The 23,204-nt window shown below is 49.0% G+C and overlaps 1 protein-coding gene across 3 annotated transcripts in view; it reads right to left on the reverse strand.

Moving 5' to 3' along the window:
- Positions 1-212: 212 nt before the first annotated feature.
- ntrk3a (neurotrophic tyrosine kinase, receptor, type 3a) overlaps positions 213-23,204 on the reverse strand; it is a 94,106-nt gene continuing 71,114 nt past the window's right edge. For 2 of the 3 annotated variants that reach the window (XM_053886322.1, XM_053886321.1), the window contains 6 exons: positions 15,436-15,624; positions 11,729-11,859; positions 11,146-11,318; positions 8,005-8,248; positions 4,331-4,489; positions 213-4,180 (listed from right to left, as the gene is read on the reverse strand). In XM_053886322.1, the coding sequence (XP_053742297.1) occupies positions 3,995-4,180; positions 4,331-4,489; positions 8,005-8,248; positions 11,146-11,318; positions 11,729-11,859; positions 15,436-15,624 (1,082 nt within the window). In that variant the 3' untranslated portion in view covers positions 213-3,994. The remainder of the gene's footprint in view (positions 4,181-4,330; positions 4,490-8,004; positions 8,249-11,145; positions 11,319-11,728; positions 11,860-15,435; positions 15,625-23,204) is intronic. The other variant, XM_053886324.1, reaches the window with a different exon arrangement.

Genomic DNA, 23,204 nt, shown 5'->3' on the forward strand with positions numbered 1-23,204 from the left:
TGACAATAAAGAAAGTCTAAAGTCGAACAATTGCTCAAAACTTTTCCATACTCACACAAAGAGACACACAAAGCCGACTAACTCAGTCTGCCAACAAGACACACGCGCACTCCAACGTTGGAGTTGTTTATGGTCAACACAACATAACAAAGGGGCTCGCGTTAACACTTTTGTTCCCTGCCAACACAAGTCGTAAACACAAAACTGTAATAACGTGGCACAAATGTCACATACGGTTGATGATACAATGCAACAGTGGCACAGGTACGAGATAATTCGAACTTTTGGACGTTGTGGAGAAGCGTCCGGTTGTAGAGCGCAATATTGCTCATTGGCTTTGTTTGGTAAATAAGGAGGAAAATAGGGAGAAAATATTGCGGCTGAATATTATTTCTGAATAATATTTCCGACGATATTGTACGCGTTGAAATTTTCACCAGCTCAGCGTGTTGCAGCCACATTTACAAGACGGGTTTCTGTGTTGACGCGGCAACATTCTCTTTCACGGCCATTTCCTTTTTCATTTCCTCTTCTCTGACTCAAACGCACACACGCACACACGCTCCGCTCCTGAACAAATTGGGCGACCTGCCCTGACAGAGACTCATTTCCCCGAGGTCGCCTCTCCACCCGCGTGTGTCAGAACACACCGTCAGCGCCGCCACACTCGGGCCAAGCCGCCATCAAGCCCCCGGCCTCAGCTCCACACCCAGACTCCCATCCACACCCTTCCCCAGACATGGTGCCGCTTTGAAACTTTCAGGATGAACTTTTATTGAGTCAGAATCACACAGTGCAACTTCCCAAACAGTTCATCACACTTCAGCTTCTTAAAAAGACGTTATATAAGAGGTCAAATTATACACAGAGTTATAAACCAGAGCATGAGTCCATGAGTTAATATGATGCAGGGACACCAGACGGACGGAAGAGTACATGAGTCGGACAGACGGACACATGAGATGCCGAGGAACCAGAACTGACGGCTCCGGTGAAAGGAGCTGGAGAGAGGGAGAAGGTCCACCTGCCAGAAGGAGAGCTACATGAACCCACCAGGGGGCGCCCCGGTGCCTGAACCAAATGAAGACTTGTAGCACGGACACGACCGGACCGACTCTAATTGGTCGCTCAGATCTCCGTCCCGGTTTGACGCTTCAGCAGCAGATAGGAACCAAAGGTTTGTCATGCCTCTCTCCAGACTCTCCACATTCACGGCGAACCGTCAACCGAAAGACGCAACCAAGTCTCAACTCATTGTAGATGTCAACATTCGATGAGCAGTATTATCAAAATATCTATTGGCTTTCACTTCAGCAACACATCAAGAAGCTCGGAAATCAAAGTTTGGGAAAAAAAACAAATAAGTTAACATCTCGATTGATTTACAGTATGTACATCCTTTTTTTCTTTTTCTTTTTGTTAAAGGAACGTAAAAGTTTTTTCTGCTGCCACCGAGTTAAATCCCACGACGACCTGGTGGCGGAGAATTCCGATGGCTTCAACGGAGGTCCACTTCGTAGGCTCAAATAAATAAAAAATAGAAGGTGAGTAGAAAAGCAGAACCTTTTTGGGGAGTTTACATTCTTGACAAGCTGTTTACAAAAGCTGTTTTGAATCCCCACTGTTGAAACACGTTTGCGGAACATCGAGTGCACACAAAAAAAAAAGGGGGGTTCATTTTCTCGACAACATCGATGAGCAGGTTAACAAAATGTAAAAGTGCTCTTTTGTTTTGAAAAAGACAACTTTTGAGTTTCCAGTGTTCGGAGAGAAGAGAAGGAGGCACTTAGGTCCGATTCTATGGCAGCAGGCGGTCGCAGGCGATGATTCCGGACGGTTCTGGAGTTGCGTCAAAAATGTATAGAAATTCCGGGGAAGTAGGTGTCGGGGTGTGAGCGCACCCTGGTGGTTCAATCTGTGCATGAGTCCTTTGTGAAAAGCAAAAGTCGCCCTGACCCCTGAAGGGCCACCACCCTCTCTGTACCACTAGGTCTGACTTTGGCCCTGGATATCTGGGGAACTTTGAACTGCCCAAGGTGAGAGCCCCAGCTCCACCACACGAACATCCTGGTGTGAGGTGCATGTGGTGAAATCATCAGGTCCATTTTGAGCAGGGTGGTCGTGGAACCAAGAGCCACTCTGCTTGGCGCATGACACGGCTAGGGTGCATTTCCCTGCTGACTTGTGTCTCTGTCACAACCACGTACTAAACTGTGACCTATACACAATGGGGCCGCTAAGGTAGCTGTAGTTTCCAGGACCTTGTGGGACTCACAGGGTCCACTAGGTTCCTCTTGTTTCAACAGAATCACAAACACTCCCATCACCAGCCACCAGAGGCTCCCAAAGGCGTAAAGCCAAATGGTTGGCGGCATCTCATGACGGGACACAAAGCCTAATGTTCAGGAAGGTGCCACTGTTTCAGTGCCGATCCAAGTGAGGTTTCCTCTGTGTGCGTTTTGGACGCATCACTTTGGATGAACCAGGTGGATTGAAGATGGTGTGGGGGGGTGCAGGAGGCGCTAGTGGCGGCGACTTTGGGAGGGCGTCAGTTTAGTAATCCCCGCTTTCATGGACTCAGTTTTGTCAACAGATTTTCTTTCCTTCTCCTGAAAATCACCAACTCATACACAGATTGCGTCGCACCAGATGAAATGATGGGGTGTTTGACGTGGCAGTGATGAAATCTGGTGCTACAGGTTCTGGTGTGAAAGGTGCTGTTGTCACAAGAAGGGTACATGGCGGTGTTTTGTTTTTGTTCCACTGTAGATGCTGGCTGTCGCTCATCCATCCTTGTTCCCACCCAACAGACCAAGTCATCCATCAGCAAAACCGATCATAGCCGCGGACTACAAGGGATAGACGGAGCTAGTTGGGTTCGGTCAGAGCACGGCGTGGATTTCTTCGCCCTGCTGTGGAGTTGTAAACGTGTTCCTGGTACAGGCTAGGTAGGTCTGAGCTCTGCATATTCCAGCACATTCCTGTCTGCCCCTGACACCGAACAGGCTCGTGACACCGCTGGTAGCAGACACCTATTTTATCATAAAGGGTGTATTCCTTGTCCAAATGTACCATGTGACCCACATCACCAAAGAGGGTGCAACATTTCTGCCCATGCCACAAGTTGGAGGGACTTGCGAGAACTCACTGCAGCAGGTCGACCCTGTGACATTGACTTGTTAGTCATCCACTTGTGGTGCTTCAATACCTCTCTAGTCAGGGCAGCAAGGCTTGTGAAGCTCATCTCAATTTGATTAGCCGTCGGACATTTGGAAATGGAGACATTGAACCCGGATATCTTTATCAATATGACACATCGTCTTATTCTAATGAGTACCTGGTGACACCTACAGAAGTATTCGGGTACAGTCCTGGTTAGGGATCCCCCCTGCCCTACTTCCAACACACTGGACCCAACAGAACCTGCTTCGGCTACGACGGGGAACCGCACAACGGACACCCACGAGTGGCGGCTGGTCATGGCAGTTACCATCTCATGGAATGTTTCAATGACGTAATCCAGATGAGGTGCGATGGATAATAACAGCGGGACTACCTACCGCTCTTGAGGTGAACCGAATCAAGACCCTTAAGAAACAGCAACAAGCTAAGCCGAAATGATAACAAGGGACTTTGGGGTGTCCAAATGAGGGAGTGGAAAAGTGTCTACTCATAGGGGTAATAATCCAACTAAAGTGGAGTCAGGTAACTCCTGTCCAGTCTTAACAGCCAGTTCTGTCACCAGTGAGCGCACACAAGACAGGACCGGACCGCTTCCAAGGGCACAAGCCCAGACAACTCCTTTGATTATAATGCGAGACAATACAAGTCCAGCTCATTCCGATCTTGAATTGTCAGGCGGTCAAGGTTCATCCGTTCATATCCATGCTGTCGTCACAGCTCTGATCGTCCGTTGAAGGCAATCCAAACGCTTCCGATCCACGGTTCCGTCCCAGTGAGAATCCAGTCCGAGCCAAGGGTGTTGGCTCTGGTTTTATCCCAGTATATCCAGGTAGACGGGCGTCGCCTTCATCAGAGCAAACAGCAGCTTCTGAATGTCTTTAATGTTGAGGCGCTGCTGCGGCTCCCTCTGCCAGCAGCCCAGCATCATGTCGTACACTTCTTTGGGGCAGAGGCGGGGGCGCTCAAGAACCCGGCCCTGAGTTATGCACTCAATCACCTGCCAAAGGAAACACAGGAGCGTCACAGCAGAGCTTCAGAACGAACCTCAGAGCTAGGGGACAGTTCCAGGAGCAAGTCGGACGTGTAGCCCCCTGTTTCGGACAGGAGAGGGCGCTGCAACTGGGAGATCTGAAAAAATCGTCCTCACCTCGTTATTGGCCAGTTGGAACCATGGCTGTTTCCCGTAAGTGAAGATCTCCCACAGAATCACTCCAAAGCTCCAGACGTCGCTCTCGGTGGTGAACTTCCTGTACATGATGCTCTCAGGGGGCATCCAGCGTATAGGTAGCATGGTGTGGCCGCCCACCTGGTGCGGGACAAACACACGTTAAAGGACGTTCCGAGGTGACCGTCCTGTGCTTGTCTAGACCCGGTCCAGACTCCAGGACTGCACACCTCACAAACATCAACCATGTCCCAAAAAGAGACTGGCTGTCCGTTGGTCTAGTTTCCCTCCTGGAGGCAGCAACAGAGTGACGTTACTCTCCAACAGACTTTAATCATCTCGGCAGCTTTTTTGGCACGAGTCGTCCGGAGATTGCGCCTGTGATGCCAGCGAAACAACAAGACGCCATCAATATAAATAATTAGTCGCAGAATGAGAGGAAGGATATCTGCTGAGCGACTTTTACAAATGACTGAATATTACTTGAATAATGGCTTCCCCCCGTGACGCATTTCTACAGCGAGACTGGGGCCCAGCACTGACCACCGCAGAGGCAAATTAAAAACACGTCTTCTGTGGTTGTAATCTTTGTTTTGATGAAGAATATTGTTTGCTGTTTGCTGCCGAGCTGTTTGAGAGCAAATATGACGGACACACTCCGCCCCGACGCCCTCCCGTCCCTGATCCTGCTCGACCTGATCCTGGCTCCCAAAGCTTCCCTGGCCTTCTGTGAGGGACCCCTCACCCTCTCCCGTGGTCTTATTATACGACCAGTGATGAGTCATTTAGCAGGTATTTGTGGTGTCCATTTTTTTTGAAGGAAAATGCTTGAAAGGTCATAAATAATATATTTTAAAAAACCTTCATTGTAATAATGGTGTTAAAATAGCACACATCCTTTAACACAGCCTCCGACTCATTTTACAAGCAAAAACACATCACTATTGGAAGTTTTTTTTATTCCTTCACGCATATTTCTTCTCAATTTTAAAAGTGACATTTATATACAACTTTATTTTTACCATTTTCTTACCGGTTTCTCGTTCTCTTTTGGCAATATTTTAAATGATACATTGTCAGTTTAAAGTTCATCTTTAAGATCCTTCGTCCGGCTGGTGCCAAAATGTTTTCTTAATTCTGAGAATTACGACTTCGTTGGGGTCCAAAGCTGCGTTTTTACCTCTCAGCAGACGCTTTTAATTCCCAAATTATCTCCGCGAGCGATGAGGAAACAATTTCATCTCTGCTTCCACTTGATGGATTTATGTTATTCTCTCTTCCTGCGTCACATAGTAAAGGCGGTGTCTGTGTGAGCTGTTGCTGTAAATCAGCCACGGCGCCACTGTGTCATGACTTTGAGACTCGTTCGAGAGCGTCGTCTGTAGAAGACGTCGCCGTCCACCGTGACTCTCCCGCACCTTGCTATTCAGCGGGGCCACATGAAGCCACCAGGCCGGGTGACTGTGGACTCCAAGACTAAGGACACTTTCGAGGGCAGTCATTTGGATGCACTCACGAGGGACATCACTGTACTGGATATTTGGACGGATACAGGGCAAATATTGGAGCAGATTCAACGAAGGTTTTGACTAAATTTCAGCAGGGAGGATGAGTAATGCTAGGATTTTGGAAAATAGCAAGCTTAATTTCGATCTTCTCTCCACAGAGTCCTGGCACTCCCCTCTGACCTCGCCCCAGTTGAACAGGAGATCTGAGTCTGTCCCGGATCATTCCCCACCTGGACAGGACACTCCACCCTCCTCCCACGCACCGTGGTCCATAACAAAGAGGAGAAGACCCTCAGACGAGCCGTGTCCTGAACCCCAAGCCCGAGACGTTGAGAACAACAGACCCTCTCCACACAGGCTGTGCAGAGAAGTTCCGTCCAGGACAGAACCAGAGAAGCACGAATTCTGCCCCTCCCTTCAACATCGCTGACGTCTGGGTCCATAGAAAGGCTGTGGCCGAGCGACTCCGTCTGATCCTGAATCCTTCCTGGCCGGCGGTGAAACCAGGAAGCAGCCAACCGAGTCAGTCGTGTGTGGCCTCATCAGGACTCCCATCATCAAGTGCTCTGGTCCTGCCCTCCTCCTTCACCTCCTTCTGTTCTGGGAGGGGAGTCGCACTTGAACCCCTTCGCCCCTGAAGAATTCCTCAAAACCCAATATGTGATGAGGGCTGATCTAATTCCTCTGGGCCTGATCTCTGAGACGTGGAAGAAAGAACTCTGGTTCACATGAGGTCATTCTAATTTAATCCTGTCTGATGTAGAGCCGGAGTGAAACTCTAATTGAGTCTGGCGTGCCACGCTACCGTTTTTGAAAACATTCAACTTGTTTCACTCGTCGGAGACAAATTCATCTCTGTGTGATTGGCAGCTGCTTTAGTCCAGCGTAAGTGGTGACACGGTCTCTCACTGTCTTGGTCTTGCAAATATCCGGCTCCCGAATGGGAAAAAACCCCACCAGACTCCCACGTCCAACCAAGGCCACTGAGGCTCAGCCACGACCAGCGCCAGCCCCTCTGTTCCAGCCAGTCAGGTGCTGTTTTTTTCAGCCGCAGCTGACTGGTTAAACTGCGTGAGCTTGTTTGGTTGGAACAAAAACGTGCACTACCCGCCCCTGCTCGAGACCCAACTCCACCGCGGTCACCGTGCTGCAATTCCTCTGACCAGAAGTGGCATGTGCCACCTGATTCCACCTATGTTTACTGTCTTCCAGTCGACTCACAACACGACCATCGATCGTCTTTAGACAGTGAGCGGGGACACACGTCAGTGACCAACAGGACTCGTGAAAACTCGCCGATTGTACTGGACTGACGTGAGCGCGGGATCACCAGATTGGGGCACAGAGTCCGAGCCCTCTGGAGTCCAGGTCAGTCAAAAGCAATGGTTCAATGTTTCTATTGGCCGTGTCTCAACCATCATGACTGAGGAACCGTTTTGTGATATATGGTTCACTGCCCCGCCCGACTAGGGGGGTGACCTAGATAGGTGAGGGTCACAATCCCAGGTTCTCACGTCCTAACATTGGTACATGCAATCACGTAAACCTTGGCCCCTTTAGGAGCCCCGTCCTGAGTATAGCCCTGGTGCCAGGTCATGAAAGGGGTTTGGCCTGAATGAGTCAAGGATTGCCGACCTTGTCCCTAGGAGTCCCTTTGGATGGTTCCACCTGAGTCTCAGGTAGGTCTTACAGAGATGGTGCATTTCTGACGCCCAGAAACACACAAAACATTAACCCTTAACAAAGAGACAGACACCCGACTACCTTCTGCCTTCAGACGTCCCGGGAGAGGCCTGACTCTGTAGCTGCGCTCATCGAAGCTAAAGTAATAAACGCCAACTGTTCCGCTCTCCAAACAGACATCAAACTGAGCGGTGGGGTGTTTGGACCCCGGAGCACGCGCCGCTAAAGATGCCAGCTTTAAACCCAGCAGGGTTCAAGCGAGTCATGCGCAGCGACCCCGTTGGGGTTTGGACATCCCCGGCAAAGAAAACCACTTACGCGAACAGGACTCCGCGGGCTCATTGACATTTCCTGCCAAATCCAAACGACTTCCCATCTGCCAGTTATGGTACTGAGAGGCTTGGGGTCCCTCTGTTGCCGTGAAGATGACGCTACGTCAGCGAGGGCCGGGCAGCCGGGACTTACCCGGTAATAGTCTGTGCTGTAGATGTCCCTGGACATTCCAAAGTCTCCGATCTTCACCAGGAGGCCGTTGCCCACCAGGCAGTTCCTGGTAGCCAGGTCGCGGTGCACAAAGTGCTGAGACGCTAAGTAGATCATTCCGGCTGCGATCTGGCTGGCGATGTGCAGCATCTGGGACAGACCCAGCTCCCCGTTGGTCTGCAGCGGCTGGCCGTCCACCAGGATCATGGCATCGGGACCGTGGGCTCTGAGGAGGGGACGGATCATAAAGGCTCCATGTTCATGAGTGTGTGTGAATGCAGAGCCAGAGAGAGAGAGACGTTGAAGCTGAGGCATCTGTACAGAGGCCCGTCGTTTCTCAAACCCCGCCGCCATCGTGCAGCCAAGTGTCAGCGCTGACCTACATCGCCAGGGCTGTCGCTCAACATCTGCCGCCACCGACTCACCTCTGAGGTTTGGAACAGTATTTAACTTCTTCAATTGCACCTTCGTTTTTTGTAATTACAGTTCTGAGTACGACATTAGCGCTAATGAAAAGTCTGTGTGTGAGTCTGTGTGAGTGTGTGCGTGTGAGTGTGTGTGAGTCTGTGTGAGTGTGTGTGTGTGTGTGAGTGGCTGCGTGTGTGTGTGTTTGGGGGATGAACTGGTGCCAAGACGCTAATGGAAACACAATTACAGAAGTGAAATTAGCGCCTAAGTAAGACAAGGACACACACACACACACACACACACACACTCACACACACACACACACACAGAAGAGGAGCATCTCCCGAGCAGATAATATCTCACCACAACAAACATAATGAAGCTCATTTGTTTCTCGACTTTACTCTCCAAGGCAACGTATTCATAAAGCGGCGCGGAGACCACCGCTCTGCTCCTCGCTGCCCTAAAACAGAAAGAAGGCTTTCAGGCCTGCGTGTATTTCCAGGTGTTGTTTGCTCAGTCGAGCGTCCTGCAGCTCGGGAAGGCAGCGAAAGCAGGGTTTTAGCTGGTGTTTGTGAAAGTGGGGCACGCGATTGCAGACGCGTCATCTATTATATATGGCTTTGCAATCGAGGTCGGCGGTTCCTCTCCGGAACGCCACTGTCTTGCTACCACTGCCCCAGAATTTGGAGTCATTGGGCTCTGATATCCGGAGTCGTGTCACTGCGGACTGAAGTGCGCTGCCCCTCAAGGACTCTGTTTAAAAGCTGGAGGTCGAATCACCGCCACTGTGAACAGCCTCACTAAAGGGAGGCTGAAGTCCAGGAAGCCAAAATGGAAACATCATCTTGAAAGTTCATTCGGTTTTTGTTTTTTTTTTCCCATCTTTCATTTACTCAGTGGGAAAAAACACAATCAATCCATCAAATAAACATGAAATTTACGTGTATTCATTTCTACGGCAGAATCAGCTTTTTGTGTGTTAAACACAGTTTTTTATTCCTATTATTTTTAACATTAACTTGATGGACAATTTTTCTCATTATGGCTAATATTTTTGTTTCATTTATGTACATTTTCATTTACAGAGACGAGATAATGTTTTTTATTTTCTTGCATCAATTTTTAAATAAAAACTGCTATAATCTTTTCTACATGAATAATTGAATATTTGTTAAAAAAATATATACATATTATTTCCTACATTCACTCCCTCATATTTTTCCCAATGTTTCTAAATCTATTTTGTTGCTTTTTGGCAAACAAAAATATAAAAATTCATTTTTTCCAAGCATAAAATGTGGTAGTTTTCGATGCCTTATCTCACACCGCCTACTTCCATTCAACTTCCCACAAGTTTTCCCTCCTGCTGCCCTCCACCCCTCCTGCCTGTGCTGCACCCCCACACTGCTCCTGGATACTGGGGTCGCACGGCCGTCGCTGTCTGGGCTTCTGGATGTTGGGACACAGCCAAGGTTGTTTGTAAATAGCTTCTGAACACACCGTGTTGCTCCTGTAAAACCAGCCTCCAGTGATTTCCTCCTTCAGTTTGAAAAGCTGTTTCCACGGTGCGGAACCAACGCAGCTGATACCCAGACTTTCATTTGGACCGCGTGTTCCCACTGTGACTTTGACTCGGGCTCCTGATTGAAACACGCCGCCTCGGCACCATTCAAGACAGCGGTGAGTAAAGAGCAGGGTGGACCAGCTCGACGGTGGCGGAGAGGTGCAACACCAGACTTTTGTTTTGTGATTGTGTGTTTCATTTTGGCGATTGTGTTTTGTTTTTGTGATTGTGTGTTTTGTTTTGCGATTGTGTGTTTAGTTTTGTGATTGTAGTTTTGACCGTTGTGTTTTGTGATTGTGTGTTTTGTTCCAGGGATTGTTTTGTTTTAGCAATTATGAGTTTTGTTTTTGTGATTGTGTGTTTCATTTTGGCGACTGTGTTTTGTTTTTGTGATTGTGTGTTTCCTTTTGCCGATTGTGTTTTGTTTTTGTGATTGTGTGTTTCGTTTTGGCAATTTTATGTCTTTTTTCAGCATTTGTGTGTTTTGTGGTTGTGTGTTTAGTTTGGGTGATTTTATGTCTTTTTTCAGCATTTGTGTGTTTTGTGGTTGTGTGTTTAGTTTGGGTGATTTTATGTCTTTTTTCAGCATTTGTGTGTTTTGTTTTGTGGTTGTGTGTTTAGTTTGGGCGATTGTGTCTTGTTTCAGCAATTGTGTGTTTTATTTTGTGATTGTGTGTTTCATTTTGGTGATTGTGTTTTGTTTTTGTGATTGTGTGTTTCGTTTTAGCAATTTTGTGTCTTGTTTCAGCAATTGTGTGTTTTGTTTTGTGATTGTGTGTTTAGTTTTGGCGATTGTGTTTTATGATGGTGTGTTTTGCTTTGTGAAATTGTGTTCTGTTTGAAAGGTTTTGTGTTTAGTGTTGCGCCTCTCAGCCACCACACAGCTCTGGTCCACTTCTGTCTTGTGTGGATGCAGGACGCGGCGTAGCTCCGTCTGGGTGGAGCCTGCGAGCGCCTCGCTCATGAGTCACAGTGGAGTCCACTTGCACAGCAAGATTCTGGTTCTGTGAAAGCCTTGTTGCGTGAGGTCGCGGCGCTGCCACCTGCCAGGACACACTCATCCATCACTCAGTGTCCAGGACCTCAAGAGCGCCGGCCCGTCTCGGAGCAGAGCGATGTGACACCAGCGTCGTCTTCTGTCAGCTCACCTCAGGAACTTGTTCAGGTCTCCGTGCTTCATGTACTCGAAGACCATGATCAGAGGGTCCCCGTCCACACACACGCCGTAGAACTTGACGATGTGCTCGTGCTGCAGGTTGGTCAGAAGCTCCGCCTCCCGCTGGAAGTCCTTCCGCGCCGCCAGGGTGGGATCCTTCAGCGTCTGGGCACAGAGAGGCTGTTTGGTGGTCTGACCTTCACAACACGACTGACAGCAGAACTTCAGCCGTAACTCTGCTCGGAGATCAAAGGCGCAATGGTCCAGTGAGGGACATGACAAGAGCCACCTTCTCACCTGAAAACCTCGCAGTCTTAACTGCAGAACATGGAAGAGAAGATCGCTGAGCTCTTCACTGACACGCTGACATGTTTAAAACCTAAGTGTCCTTTGAAGAATCGACGGCACGTGGAGGCGGAGCCGCCACCACCGCGCACACATGGCGCCTTCAAAGACGTCTCAGGAGATCCGTGCGACCGCCGCAGCCGCCACAACACCTCCGTGCGGCGTTAACGTTGACATCTAACAAGTGTGAAGCCTGCTGCGTGGACAAGTGGCGGGCGCTGGGTACACACCTTCACGGCGACCAGCATCTTGTCCTTGGTGGGACTCAGGTTGTAACACTCGGCCAGGAACACCTTGCCGAAGGCCCCTTCGCCCAGCTCCCGCTTCAGAATGATGTCTCTCCGCTTGATGTGCTGAACATCTGAGAGAGGGAAACACAACCATCAGCGCCAACAGATGAGCCGGTGTGTGTGTGTGTGTGTGTGTGTGTGATAGGTGAGTGGCCTCTCATTCTCAGCCTTCCTGACACTATTAACCCAAGCTATTTGTATCTGTGCTAATTAGGCTAAGCTCTCTCACACACACACACCACACACACACACACACACACCACTTGATAGTGTCCTGTACATCATCCCACAGCGCGTTTGTGTGCGAGCGTCGCCATGACAACCACTCCTCCTCTTTCATTTTCCGGCTGAATGATTTTCTCCGGCGACATTAGTCGCGTATTGATTCCCGAGCGCGTTATGATCCAAACAAAACGTCAACATGTGTCTTATTTCACCGACGCTAAGAGAAGCCATCACCATCATCATCATCATCATCGTCATCATCATCGTCGTGACTCAGTGGAGGAGACCGGATGCCAAGATGATTTCTTCATTGTTACGAAACTGTCAATCTAACTGTGTTTATCTTTTTCATTTTTGCAATCAAAAAAACTTTAAACTCAAGCTTTTGTTTTCAGCATATTTGTTGTTGTTTATTTAATGATTATTGTTTTTTTTTTTTATTCCATGACTTTTCAGTCGTCTTCTTTTCTTGACATATTTGAATATATATATTGTTTCTAGTTAAACAATGTATCCACCAGGGGGAGCAGCCCAGAGTCCAACGTTTATTTTATTCCAAGACTCACTCACCTTCTTTTGTTTATAACTTTTTCTATTTAAACTTCCATTTCTTTCTAAGCGATATTTTTCTACTGCCATTCTGTTGTATTTTAAATGCAATATTCATTAATTTAATTGAATGTTTTCCAGCCATTTTCACTATTATATATATATATATATATATATATATATTGTAATGTTTTTGTTTGACTGTTGAATTTCTTTTTTGTTTCCAGTAGAAGAAACTCATACAAAACTCACTGTTTTTATTTTTATTTATTTTATTTTGAATTTGTTTTATTTGGGGCACATTTTCTGCATCATTTTTTTTCTTCTTTTTTCATGTCTTTGCTTTTCTCAAATGATACGGGCGGCACAGCACATTTTCCCATCTTCACTCACTCACCCTTTTTTATTTCTGGGTTTATTAATGATGCATCTCATCTCACACCACAGCCCTCCTCTTTCAGCCGTCAGATTTCTCACACCAACACTGTATTTTCTGTCTGGGGACCATTTCATCCGATGTTCAACTGACTGCTGAAAGCTTGATCTCTTAACTAGCAAGACTTGTCGGTCGCTGACTGACTTGGATTCTAGACTGGCGACTCGACAACACGACATCCTTCCTGTAAAGGTCTGGTTGGTCAGTCGTGGGTTGGTGGATGATTCCATGTTGGTCAGTCGGATCAATGTTGAGTTTGTTGGGTCATTGATTCATTGCTTGGATGACTGGCCGGGTCATCGGTGGGTCTGTCACCAGTGTTTCGGGTCAACGGTCTGAAGAGGCAGACTGGAAAAGTCTTCTTCTTTGGTCAGGATTTCTGCAGCAGCAGGTCCTCCACCTCCACACCCTCACGTCCTCCTCCATCATGCGCCATGGTTTGTAGCTGCATCCGTCCATCAGCAAACATCACGGAGGACCATGTTTGTGTAGTGGCAGATCCAAGCGGTGATTTTCACACGGCTGGCTGTGTTTGTGTTGTGTGGCGCGTCTGTTTTGGCAGCAGAGCAGATCACGTCTCCACTCCGCCGCTGAAACCCACACGGCGTGTACGCTTGGTTCCGACCGTTCCGCCGCTGGCAACCAATTAGCGAGAGCGTAATGAGCTCGGGGACCGGCGTGGTCCAGCCGCCACGCCACGTTGCGGTTCCCTCTCACTTGGACGTGCAAATAATTGCACTTAAAGGAGAGCGGACAGTCACGTCCGGAGCCTCGGCCAACCACCTCCGTCATCCCCAGCAGGAGGGGGAGGGGCTGGGGAGCCGACAAACACTGATCACCAATGAGCAGATAAAGCTCGCGATAATGGGACAAGGTGACTCCGGCGATGGATCAGCATCTCTATTGGCAACGACAAGTGCTCTGCGCGGCGGGACGCGCTGGCGTGTGAGTGTGTGTACTGAGTCTCGGGGGACCGGTGTAGATTTATGTGGCTGTAAAGGCGAGAAGTGATTTGCTCTGCTACCATGACAGAATAATGTCGCCGCACAATGGAGACACGCTGGATGGAGAGGGAATGACGGCAGGGAAGGAGCGGCGGAGGAACATGGCGACAGCTCCGCCGTGTTAATTTAACACTCTCAGAGTTGATGCAACTCTCAGCAGGGCCGGCCCCGGCCGTCCCGAGGCCCAGAGCAGGGCCGCGTGCCACCTGGGCGCCGATATAACGCCGACGGTCGAGTCTGGTTCGCTTGATCTGAGGGAACCGTGTCACTCACAGGGATGACAAGGTCGTTGATGACAAGGTTTGGCAGCCTGGGGAGGTTCATCGGTTAGTGACTCGGGCAGCAGTTTGGTAGATCATTGGACGGTTAGCGGTGGGCTGGTTCGCTAGCTAGCTGCCTGGTTCACCGACTGGTTTTCTCAGCTGGTTTCTAGTATGTTTGTTTCCTTGGCTGGTTGCTGAGTCGATTGTTCTAAACTCTTCTGTTCTCATCGGCTGGTTGTGTGAAGATGGTTTGACGGTTTGGCATGTTGGAGGAAAGTCGGTTTCCAGTCTTATTGGTTGTTACGTTGGGTTCAAGTTAAGACCCATGAATTCCCCCACTACATACGAATTTGCACCTGTCTGTTTCAAAGCATGTTCCCTTCACTGATCACATGCTTCCATGGGCTCTTCACGTTGCTGTTCACCCATATATCCACCAGAGGGAGCAGCCCAGAGTCAAAAGTTTATGACAACAACAAACTCCAAAACCAACATGGAGACTGTGGAGTCAGTGTTGATCATGCAGCTCGTGCACAAAAGAGGAAACAGAGGCAGCGTTGGAGGAGGCGCTGGTCGGTGAGGACGCAGAGTTTCCACCATTGTCATGTCTTCTTCCTGTCTCACTAGAGCTACGTATCGGGCAGTAACAGCACCACTGCCCCCCATGGTTTCCAGTGGCACTGCTCCGTAAGATATGGATCTGTCCGTAACAAGCAGTAGACATGAGCATTTACGTTGCGTTCTAGTTGTCCTCAACTCAGCTGAGAAATTTGCAGCTCCGCACGGTGTTGCATTTCTCAGTCGGAAGGTGGAAGAATTCTCACCTTCCCCGTTTCTCCATCCAAGATGGCTTCCCCGAACACAAACAGGACGTAGTTTAGAAGTACACTGAGAGGAACAAACACATTCCCCGCGATCCTGTGGGTTTACTTGCGCATATATATTTGCGCGTTTGAGAAGAGCTTTCGCGGACGTATTTCCGGCCTTGGTTGCGACGTCTTTCTCTGCTCAAACTTCCGAGGTGACAGGACGCAGTGTTACTTATGAATTTGTAGTTGGTTGGTTCGGTTCTCTGCTCTGACAGGTCAGTTTCATTGGTCAGCCGGTTACTGCACATTATTCCAACCAGTTGAGGAGGGTTGTTGGTTCGAATACCAGAGTCACACTTACATGTGGTGGGTTTGTTGCAGTTGTGTCCGTGTCGGAAGTACTGCGGATTCTCGATGACGGGAATCCTGGTCATTCCGATCACCACGGCGTCGGATCCCGCTTCCAGGGAGCACGGGCTGATGATGCCATGGTTCACGTGATGAAGAGGACTGGCGGAGTCTTCCTCACCGCTGATCACTGCGACCGGACCTGAGAACAGGACGTCAGGAAATGAACGATCTTTGTTGCCTGACGTAGAGACATTCCTGCGCCAGAGTGCACTTGTCTTTCTGGAACTCTCGCGCTAGAACGTTTATCTACAACATGCAGGGTGTTTTTACAACATAGAGAAGAGCTGCTGGAGCCTGTTCGCAGTCATTTATCAGTGGCATAGAGAGAAGAGGATGGCGTCTAGGAGGAGAGCAGGAGAGAGAGTGAAGGGACTGGTGAGAATAGATGGACGAACGATGGCACTATTTAGGCCATGTCTCAGACAGCGTGACACGGAGGCTGAACGGTCAACCAGTAATGGATCAGCAAGGACAGAGATGCGGGCGGTGACGGACACAGAAGCCATGAGAGAGCAGGAGTGATGGAGCCTCCAGCCGCAGGGCTGACAGGTGTCATACGGACGATGGAGACGCGGTGCAGTCGCGCGTCTTAACACCTCAGCAAACGCTTTTGATACTTACAAGAACATGGGGGTCTCCATGTGGAGTTATGAGCTTCACAGATCATTTGCTTGAATTGAAAAACAAAGAATCCGCTTCCATATTTACTAGTGTTGTAGTCCAAACCAAGACCAATGAGAGGGCGAGCCCAACACCAAGGCCAAGATCTGCATACAGAAAATAAGTCCAAGACTTTTGAGGGCGACTGAGTCGAGGCTAAGGCCAATGATGGGTCGAGAGCAAGTCCAAGACTGAGGCCAGGCCAGACAGAGCCACTGAGTGTCCTGACCAAGACACCGGAAACGGGGCAAGTCCAGGGCCAAGACCATGACCGAGACTGAGACCAGAGGATACAGAACCAAGTCGAAGACTAAGACGACGATAGCCCTCCAAGACCTGGCCTAGACTAGGACCGAGACCGAAACCAGAGGATACAGTACCAAGTCCAAGACCAAGACTATGATCACCTGAGACCCAGTCCAGACCAAAATAAATGAGGGGGCGAGTCCGAGCCCACGACCAAGGCAGAGACAACATGATACAGAACAAAGAGCATACAGAGACCAGGTCCAATATCAAGACTATAAAGGCCTGAGACCCAGCAAGACCAAAACCAGAGCTTACAGTCTGTGACCAAATGAATACAGGATAAAGTACTAGTTTGTTCCAAGAAGCAAAAAAAAAAAGCAGTTCCAAAAAGCATTTCAGTTCTGAAAAAACGACGACGGTTTCTTCGGCAGTAAGAAAAAAATGCGGCGGTATGATGGACTATTCAGCTTGGTCTTGGTCTCGACCTGGTCTTGAGTTCTCAAAGTCTTGGTCTCGACTCCCTCGGGCATGGGGAACGGACCAGAGAAGAGGCAGCATGATGTGCTGTGATTCTTAGATTTGGCACTTGTTTGTCCTTTGAGGAAGAAGTGGATCATTTTCCCGCAGCGACTCTGACATCACAGCGCGTTCGGACCATATTGCAGCGGACGCGGCCTCTTCCCCGCTGCAGTTATCAGTCACATAATAATCACCTTAAGTCAGATCCAATGAACGTACGATTAATGTCTGTGAAAAGCAAAATCTAATGTTGTTTACTGCAGAGAAACACAGAAAATGCACTTCTCAAGGGCAAGTCTACTTGTATCTTTACTGGAAGTCGGCCTCTAATGGCTTATTGGAAGCCGAGGATCCACAGCAAACTGTCCTAAGGTCACGATGACATGCTGTATTTTACGACTCCCCGCCCCCCCCTCCCCTCTCCTTACTGCCCAATTGGCGCCAGAGACTTTCACTCAGGCTTTATTACTCACATGAATCTAATCGGGGGGCAGCATCGATACCTGCCTGCCATTGGTCCAGCCAGCAGTCCGTCTGTCTTTATTAGCTGATAAATCCCAGGCGCTTCGGTGGGCCACAATGAAAGTGCCGCCTTTTCCTCTCATGCACTGGACATAAGCATAATTGCATGCGTGCTCCAGTGACTCGTGACGTAATGACGCCGTGAGTCACGGCGAGCAGCTTCAAGAGAAACCCACTGAAGAACACAGGCATCGTCTGAGGGGTTTCACAGCAGCGTCAGCGTCTCACCGGTCCAGACGCGGCGCTGGTCGCCTTTTGTTTCTCCTGCTACATCCACGTGCATCTGTTCAGCCTCCTCATCCGGGCCCCTCTTTCCCTCTCTGCCTTGCAACCCAACTGCAGACAGGAGCTTTGAAAGTCCTCACAGTTGTTCTCCCTTTTCTTTTCTTCCTTCAGCTGGCGCCAGAAGTGGGATGGCAGCCGACCAAGACATGGCCGGGGCAGTAGATATAGGCGTCTCAAACTGATCCACAAATGAGCCGCAGTGGGCTCACACTCAGGTGTGTCAGTCTTCAGACGCCTGATTTGTGTTTGGCAGTTGGGAACAAAAACCGGCCCCCAGTTTGAGACCCCAAAACGGAGCAAAAAGTCCTTCTTTTACCAATTGGCTAACAAAATTATGAGTGTTTTCTCTGTGGGTCTCGACCCGCGTTGGGGTGAATTCCAATTCCTTCCTCAATCCTCAACCTCAAACCCCAAACCAAGAGCTGAGGAAGGTTTTGTTCCTAAGAAATGGGGCACAATAGGCTGCAATTTCGATAAAACCACGACGTTAACAGTGAGAAAAAATTGTGGCGTAAAATAATTTGTAGCGCCAGAGCTCGTCCGCAGCAGCTGCTTTTTACGAAACATCGTAAAATAAAAATAAATATCATGCAATGATGAGATAAACATACACCAAAAGAGTAAATACAATGGTATTCGTCATTTTATATCACCACGGTCAAAGAAAATATTTACATTTGTAGCTCGGGCTCTTTGTTTTCCATGCCATCTTTGCTTTTACGCAAAGGATTCTGGGTATTCCTCAGTACCGAGGGAGTTCCTCAATCGTGTTCCTCAATTGAACTTCCTTGCTCCTCGCGAGCATTTTTGAGGATTGAGCTTGAGGATTAAGGGAGGAAGTGGAACACACCCTTGAACAGAAATCCCTGTGGTGTGTATCTATGAACCGCAGCGCTGAGATATCGATTTTTTGAAAGAACTGTGAGATTTTAGTGTCACGCTAAAAATGTCTCTTTAAAGCGTTTTAAAAGCATAACAACTGCAAAATCAATTTTCCGTCAGACGGGGCGATAACAACGTAACCCCCCTCCTCTGCTCATGTCGCCCCTTCGACACACTCGGCCCAAAACCCTGTAAATCACCCTCGTGACAGACACAGCATCAGTGCTCCTTCACACTGGCAACACAGGAGACAATGTCACAACAGCTTATCTGCTCCCCCCCTTGTCTTTAATAAACACTCGCTCTTCCGACACACTTTCCCTGGATGTAAATCTCCCAGAGGAGTGGCTCCATCATCCATCACCGTCTCCCAGTGACTGTGCCAAACTCCGGAGTCTGTGTTTGACGTACGAGGTTGTCATACATCAGCGTGTCGCACATCTTCTTTTACATCAAGCTGGAGCGGAGAGCCGCGCCGTAAATCACGTTGTTGTTGTCGGAGACAGTGCGACGCGGGCCGAGTTTGGGAGATGAAGCCGGGCCCGAGTTCAAGAGCGAGTCCTTCAGCGCTTCCCGGAAAAAGCTGTCGCTCAACTTCAGGCGGTTGCATTAACTAATGACGTCGCACCATCACGTGACGCATCAGATGCACGGTTGCTGTAAATGGATGTTCAGGGACTCTCCCACACACAGGTGGACCGCTGGTCCCCAGGACACTGTGGTCCCGCCCACTACACCATAGCCTGCTCTTTCCTCAGCTGTGCTCCGATTGCTCTTGGAAATTGGGAAATTCCTAGCTCCGCCCCCTGTCGACGGATGGTAGGAGAATCCACACCACCCTGGGTTCACAATCCAAGATGGCTTCCCCGAACATAAACAGGAAGTAGACGTTTAGAATAAATTATATAAACCCACTGAAACAAACACATTTCCTCTTCATCCTGCGGATTTTCTTGCCGTAAACAGAAAGCAGTTTTATCAAGAGGCTTATACGGATAGCTGAGAATAGCTTTCGCCACTTCTTCTTTTCCCTTGGTTTGGACTTCCAACTTCCAAGGGAACCGGAACGCAGCATCGGGGAAAACTGTCTTCAGTGTTCAAGATGGCTGCAGTGGAGCACGGTGACCCTGTGCTAGCTACCTAGCTCCCTTTCAGCTGTTTGTATTGGGTTCTCCAATTGGGTGACTTTTGACCAGGGTTTGCACCTTAGTTGCAAGACTGTGGTTAGAAGTTCTGGTGAGATGGTCAAAAATGGGGCCACAAATGTAGATATACTTCTGCTTCCTTGTCAAATGGGGCTCCAGCAGTTGTCCTCAGTGAACTGCTGGTGGCAGGAAGTCAATGACGAATCCAGACGTCAGCGACTCGACAATGTATTTTCTTGTTTTTGACGCTTCATGCAGGAAACGCCAGCGTTAATCTGACGCAGGAGCGAATCGAACTCCGAAATCACATTCTGTTTATCTGGAGGAAACAAACAACCTTTTGCAGTTGCCTCCTCGGATGCTAAACTGACAGTTGCTCTGTGAGTAAAAATACCTGTCACCATGACAACAGGCCTCGACCGCAGCGCCCCGTCTGAACGCGCCAGACCTCCTCGGGAAGACGCTTGTGGGTGAGAGCTCTCGCCCATGTTGGTCCCCCGAGCTCAAGAGCACATCAGCATTGTTGGAAGAACGACGGCGGAGGGAGTGACTTGATCAGGTGCCAGCTACACGCTGGAACTAAGCGGAGGGTTGTAATGACTGCGCCACCTGATGCCCGGAGTCGGAGCCCAGCGTGAGCAGCTCCTCGCCAGACTCCGCCTCTCACCTCACTCCTGCTCACTGCTGCCCGGCTCCGTGAAGCTAAACGGTCCAGACAGGCAAAGGCTTTTCATTAGAGAACCGGCTCCCTGTCCTCCCCCCCCGCCGCCCCTCACCTGCCCCCCTCCTGGCCCCCCTCCGTGCGTCTCTCTGTCTCTCATAATTGGTTTGCTACTTGGGGCTTTGCGGGTGGGTGAGCAAGGACGAGGGGGTTGGGGGGTTGTGGTGGCAGGAGGCGCAGGGGCAGGAGGAGGATGTCAGCGAGGATGACAGCCGAGCAGCGCCACACAGACAGGCTCGGTAAACAACAAACAAGAAACAATTACACCGGCGCTGTGGCTGACTGATGTGTCGGGGAGCCACGGAGTTTGGGTCCCTGCTGACCCCGCGGAACCTTGATACACCCTGCTGCTCCGGGGACACAAAAAAAACTTGGAGTTTCTTTTTACTTAACGCTAAAATTCACATGCATCGATTCAACCTTACTTTATTAGTTACACTGTTGACTTCATGTCAAAGTTTAGTCTTCAATACAAACGCACGGCTCGTGGGCCAGTGGAGGCCAGCAGGACAGCATTTGTCTCCCCCTACTGGGCCTCACAGCGTAGAGTTGGACCATATTTGGGAGAACATCTCTGGTCCTGCTGCACTTGAAAGAAGCTTTTCTGTAACTTCAGGTCAAAGATCTTTTTTTTCTTTTAATGTATTTTACTTTTTTTTCTGGTCAGTTTCACTCATATTTAAACTCTATTTTTTAATAAATCGTTTGAATTATAATTACTTTTATTATAACTGTATATATTTATTATGGTTAATTCTTTATTGATGTAATATTTTTGATTTGAGTTTTTACTGGCAATAATCTATAACATATCTATTAAAAAACCAAAAGCTGGTTGGGATTTATCACTTTTCTGCCTTTTATTTACTTGTATTTAATAACTTACTGTAATAATTTATTTAATAGATTTTTTTTTTTTTTGCTGTTTTTACAGGCAACTTTTCCCACAACAATGTGGACTTTTTTAGAAAACATTTTTAATTTCTTTTGAAAACAGCGTCGGATTTCTGCAACGCCATAAGTTTTGCTTAAATAGAAATATTAGTCTGGTGTTTGAGCTCCACTTTCAAGTTGCGTCAGTTGCTTTTAAATGTGGGGGTCATTTTTCAGTTAATTCTTGTCACATTTAAAGGCTTCTCTTCAGGTGCTGGAAGCTTGGGGTCACGTGGAACCGCCTTCGCCTGGCTCTCCAACATGGAGCTTCAGGGGGAGTTTGAGTGGCGCATGTCTTGGCTCTCCCTCCGGCTGAGCATCTGCAGGCTGCAGCAGACAAACAAGTCTGATCCACCGGGGCCTGAACTCAGCCATGTAGAGCTCAGAAGCCCGGCGCGTCTGAGCTGCAGCCAGGTGGTCATAATGTTCTGCTTTGGAGCCCGCTGCCGTCAGACGCTGGGAACAATGAGGCGAAAGCTTCTCAGGCGGCGAGCGTCTCAGCGCGGGTCACAGGTGACGTGGGACCGGACGTGGCAGGCCTGGCTCAAACTGTCAACCTCCTCCGCACATGCAAGTGACGGCTCCCTCTAGAGGCGGGCGGAGACGCGATGCGTGGTGACCTTTCCAATCTGGCCGGCTTCCAAACTTCATCACGCTCGGCGGTGACCCCGAACACCTCGCGCTGTTACTCGACACCAAACAGAGCAGGACTCCAGCAGCTCCAGTGGCGGAGCTCGTACAAAGCTTCTTCAAGAACTGGTTCCTATTCTGCTATATCAGATCATTTTTATTACATATTCACATCGTTTCAGATCTCTATTATTAATGAGTTATTATTGCTCATATTCTGTTGGCTTTTCAGATGCACTTTTTCCATTTAGACGCGTTCATAACTCTCCTGTATACACGCATGACTCGCACTATTTTAGTTGGTGTTATTTCCACTTTTTTCTCACTAGTTAGATGTTTTTCTGACGTCATTTCCGATTTTATTTATTCATTTTTCAAGATTTTGGAGCGTCAGGTTCAATTCGGCTGGATTTAAATTATAAAAAATTAATTTTTATTTTTATTTTTGTGCACAGAAGGCGTGTCGCCTCTCTGTGGCTCCTGGGCTCCGCTGCAGGGGAAGATGTGAACGTGATGCCGACAGACACACACACACTAGTTCACCACGTCACCTGCTCCGTCAGCAGCCGACCGGGAGGGCGACAGGGAGGAAGGGTGTCAGGAGGAGAGGCTGAGATTTTGGGGATGGGCGGAAGAAAGACGGACCAAACGAATGAGTGATGAATTAATGATGCGCCCCGGGGCAGGTTCCAGCCGCTCCAGATGAAATCCCCGCTGACAGTGGGTGAGGGAGGGGTGTGGGGGGGCGGAGGACTCGGGACGGAGCCAGACTTCCTTCTGTGAATCACTCCGTATTGAATCGGAGAGGCAGAAGGGAAACGCCGCTTTCACTTCCCTGATGTTCCCTGACTGGTCCCACGCTCACCACAGAAGGAGTGGCCTCCCTTCGCTTCACTTCTTCACCTCACATTCCTCCCTCCCTCACTTCAGCGCTCTTCTCTCCTCCACCGCCTCCTTCATTACACTCTTCTCTTCCCTCGCTTATTCCTCCTCATCACTTCCTTCCCTTTCTTTTCTTCTTCCTTCACCACCTGCTCCTACACTTCCCTCCCTACACTGGCTTCCTGTCTTCCCCACTGATCTCACTCCTCCTCTCTCACTTTCTTCTCTCCTCCATCGCCGTATTCTCCTCTTCACAAACACATCTCATCACTTCTTTTCCACCTGTCTCCT

Source organism: Synchiropus splendidus, chromosome 14 (genome assembly GCF_027744825.2).
Source record: "Synchiropus splendidus isolate RoL2022-P1 chromosome 14, RoL_Sspl_1.0, whole genome shotgun sequence".
NCBI classification, from domain to species: domain Eukaryota; kingdom Metazoa; phylum Chordata; class Actinopteri; order Syngnathiformes; family Callionymidae; genus Synchiropus; species Synchiropus splendidus.